We start from the raw sequence: 4,282 nt of genomic DNA, 5'->3' as shown, positions 1-4,282 counted from the left end.
CAATTTTTATATTCAATTCCTAGCTAATACCTGAGCTTCTCAAAGAGTGTAAGAAGCTTCTTTGCCTTCAACAAAAAAGATATTTTTAGTGGAGCTTTGCAATTGTCTTGAATTAATAACCACCTACGTTGTAACCAAGTAAAAATCTCAGCTTTCTTACTTATAGTTTTTTATAAGTTGTAATTTTTTTATGTTAATTATTTTAGTTAATTAATTGTGTTTACTAATCAAAGTCCAAAGAATGAGAAAGGGGTTGTTTGATTTCTTATAAGCAATTCACCCCCTCTTGCTAGCTGCACCAGGACCAACTCTATATCATCAAATGGTGTGCGGAACAACATCCTGTGATACGCGACCGGGGAGGGCGGCAAGGCGGCAAGCTGATCGACTGTTAGGCGCTTGTATGAAGCTTACCGGAGGAGGAGGAACTGGTTGAAATCTAGTTGGGACTTCCACTCAAGTCCCTCACTAGGTGTGAGGGCCTATAATTAATGCTGCCAGGTCGTGCCATAGAGGACCGTCGGTTGCTGCTTATTATTGCAACACTAACTTTTGCGCTCAAGCCATTATTAGCAATTCCAAGTCTTCTTGTGATAAGATGACGGTGGTGAGTCGTCCAGCCTCTTCTATCTCCGTGTTTCAGATTCAGGCGAAGTTCCTACAGACGACACCAAATTTAATCTTGTTTGAAAGCGGGAGAGATGGTGTACTAGCTAGGTGACATCAGGTGGCTTGGATGTTGACCGTGCAAAGACTTTGAGTTGGAAGAAGATGACACTAAGCAATCATGAGCTAGGAGTTGGGGACCTACGCATACCACAGACAAAATCAATGGGAGCGTTAGAGCGAGAACTAGAGAGGGGGTCCCTGACATAGGCACTCCAACGCTCAAGTCAGAACAATAGCCGAGCGAAATGGAGAATAAGATAAACAATAGTAACAAATGATGAACTATGGTAGTGAGAGCTCGCGCATCTGTGAGCGTGAGTGAGCATACTCGGCTAACAGAGAGGACCCATTTTTTATATCGCCCCTCATAAACTCCATAATTAATGAGGCGATAGAGAATGTCTTGTGTCAGAATATATCGGGTAATGGAGTATATACGACAACCTTCCTATAGGTGGAAGAGACTCCATTATATGTATATGCCAGAGTAATGACATATTCCCTGACATGTTGTTACAATTCTCTGGCAATGCTGTCTCCTAGAGAGAGTCCGACTAACTATGGGTCGACCGGCTGTAGACTAGGAGCCATGCTAATGTGGGGAACTGAGCTCCAGATATCCGACCGGTACTGGGTCTGACCGGCTATATGCTGGGAGTTATGTTTATGAGAAGTGGGGAGTTGAGCCCCATAAGTTCGACGGACCCTGGGGCCAATCGGTTATATGCTGGGAGTTATGCTCATAAGAAATGGAGAGTTGGGCCCCATAAGTCCGATCGGCGCTGGGGCTGACGGGTTGTATTCTGGGGGTTATGCTTATGAGAAGTGGGAAGCTAGACCCCGTAAGTCCGATTGGAGCTGGGGTCATCCGGGTTTATGTTGGGGATTCAACATCTGCTCAGAAAAGATGTTCGATCGGACTTTATGTTGAGAATTCATTTTGCACTTGGCCTCCACACTAGAACATAGAGCCTGGTCCGATCGAGTAATGTGCCTAAAGTGTTTGATCAACCCTTTATCCGATCGGTCGGAACATTCGATGGTGACACTTGACTTATTTTGACATGACACTGATACAATCCGAGAGTTGAATCCTTCTTACTTTTGACTACCATATCAATTAACTTTTTTGATCTCGAATCTAATTTTATAGGTCCTACTTTACTCACCATATCAACTAAGTTGCAAGCTTACGATATCGGTGGCTACGATTTCATTGGGGGAGAGTTTAGGGAGCTATGAGGGTCACAATCTTATCCGTGGAAGTTGATGTAAGAAGATTTGAAACTTATTATGTCTTTTTAATTGGAGGAAGACTATATTTGGATGAAACTACGAATCAATTTGAACTGCTAAATTACCAAATATCTAAATTGATTTTCACTCGATCTTCTTTATGATTTAGGATTTAGGAACTAGTGATAAAATCACGGGTTAAAATATTTATCACCATTTACTCAATGTAAAATTAGAAGAATAAAGGGGATAGAATTCCGAATTCTCCGATAATATTAAATTTTAAATTCTAAATGTTTACTTCCTAAGTTTAAATATGAGCTCGCGACCAAGCTATCACTAGTTCAAAGAGTGACGAGAGATGGATGAAGAAAAGTTGGAGGGAAATCTAACAATATTTTTAAAGCTGTTGAAAAGGAAAGGGATTATGGCGGGTAGTGGTGGTGGTGGGGGGACAGGGGCGGCCAAAAAAGTACCCTCCAGAGCAGAGCACAAGAAATGATGCCTTTTCTCCGCCTACAAGAACCCTCCTCCTCCCGTCTCCTCCTCCCTCATCAGTGAGCCTCTTCTTCCGCGAGAGATCTCAGGGTCACCCCGTTAAGAACACTCTCTTGGAGTGGAGGCTTGCCGGTGAAAAAGAACAGGACGGAACCGAGTGCCTCCCTGTTTTCGTCCGATTTCGTCCTTGATTAAGGTAATACAGAGTTCATTTTAAGCTTTTGAAGTGGAATTTAGAGTTGTGAATTGAAGTTTGTGAGTTTGTGATGGTGAAGATGACGGTGGCTGTGATGCAAACACCTGTGTGCCGATCGGAGAAGTACCTGCGGCCGGCGGTACAGCGCATTGACGCCGGAGAAGATGAACGGAGGTCGGCGCAAGTGGGTGCTTGGAGCGAAATTTGTAAGGCGGCTGATGGGGCGGTGCTGGCGCCTTATGTTCACCCTCTGGTGAGGCGATCGTCGAGCTCGATGAGCTTGGAGAGCCTTCAGATATGCACGGAGAGCCTCGGGTCGGAGAGCGGCTCCGACGGATTCTCTGACCATGAGTTTGGAAGGGTGGAGGTGGAGGGAGGAGAAGAGAGGAAGGGAATTGAGTTCGTGGAAGAGAAGGTGGAGGAAACAGAGGAGCACTGGTTGATGCGCCGCCGGAGGACAGAGCTCACGGCGGTGAACTACCAATGCTCCTCCGTCAGCCGGAGGTCGCCGCCGAGGTCGTTCCCGCCGCCTCTGACCTCCATCTCCCGTCGCGACGGGCCGTGCCTCAGCATGAGGAGCCACCGCCGCGACGGACGCCTCGTGGTCGAGGCCGTGCCTGTGCCGTCGCGGAACTATCTCCACGCCGACCGCGAGGGCGGTCGCCTCCTTCTCTCCATCGTCGGCACCACGTCGAGACGCGGCGAGCGAAATGAAGAAAAGAAAGCGGCGGAGGCTGCTAAATCCGACGGAGAAGTTGGATCAGAGGGTGAGGAGGAGGCGATGGTGGAAGAAGAAGAGGAGGAGGAGGAAGAAGAAGAAGAAGAGGAAGTGGAGGTGGTCGACCGCGGAACCGTGGTGGAGTTCAAAGTGAGCACACAACCGCAGCAGCAGAGCACCGGCAAGAAGGTCCTCCGCCTCCGCTCCTCGCTCGTCATCAACAAGTTCGTCAGCGGCACACCTGACGAGACCTGTACCGATCCCATCCCACATCAAAGCAGGCTCCGTCGTCCGACGACTGTCACCTCAGCAGCAGCCGCGGTGGTCGCCTCCACTATCAGCGCCTCCATCGAGCTGGAAACCAGGGTGAGGCCAGCGCCGGGCGACGCGCCACCCGTAAGCCCGCTGCTCTTCACGTCAAAGCGGTGGAACCGTGAGGCGATGCTGCACAGCATGCGGCAGTGCAGGCAGCTCCAGCGGCCGCTCTTCTTCTGGGAGCCCTGTTTCATCGCCGCCTCCTCTTGAGCTCCACAGCCGCCGCCCTCGATCAATTACCAATTATCCACTCCAAATTTAGCCATTTAAGTTTAATAATATACTTAATTATATAGCATTGACATAATATTTGGCGATTAAATAAGTAATTAATGCTAATTAATTAAGAGAAGCGAGTGTAATTTGGCCACCAAATTAATGACTGTGACAATCAATGGAGGATTTAATATTATCGATTATTATGCATGGCTAATTAAGGGTGTTAGTAATTTGTCTCTTGTAATTAATCATGTACTTAAGGTGGTTATTATTATTATTATTTAATAATTCATATGTTCCCCGACTAATTTCAACGATTTACAATTCAGAGCCCAACTTTTGCACATTTAGAGGTTTTGAATTCTGATTTTCTTATTTGTTCCTTAAGTGTTTTAGCACAGTACGAAATACTTAAAGTGATTAATTGTTTT

At 46.7% G+C, this 4,282-nt stretch overlaps 1 protein-coding gene across 1 annotated transcript; it reads left to right on the top strand.

Moving 5' to 3' along the window:
- The first annotated feature begins 2,421 nt into the window (after positions 1–2,421).
- LOC122014254 (protein FAF-like, chloroplastic) lies at positions 2,422–3,939 on the top strand. Its single transcript, XM_042570427.1, has 2 exons — positions 2,422–2,599; positions 2,679–3,939. The coding sequence occupies exon 2, from the start codon at positions 2,679–2,681 to the stop codon at positions 3,840–3,842; it is 1,164 nt and encodes a 387-aa protein (XP_042426361.1). The 5' UTR covers positions 2,422–2,599; the 3' UTR covers positions 3,843–3,939.
- Positions 3,940–4,282: the final 343 nt, after the last annotated feature.

Source organism: Zingiber officinale, chromosome 8B, assembly GCF_018446385.1.
Source record: "Zingiber officinale cultivar Zhangliang chromosome 8B, Zo_v1.1, whole genome shotgun sequence".
Lineage (NCBI taxonomy): Eukaryota > Viridiplantae > Streptophyta > Magnoliopsida > Zingiberales > Zingiberaceae > Zingiber > Zingiber officinale.
The sequence above is the reverse complement of the archived record's forward strand: the minus strand, read 5'-3'. Positions and strand labels throughout refer to the sequence as shown.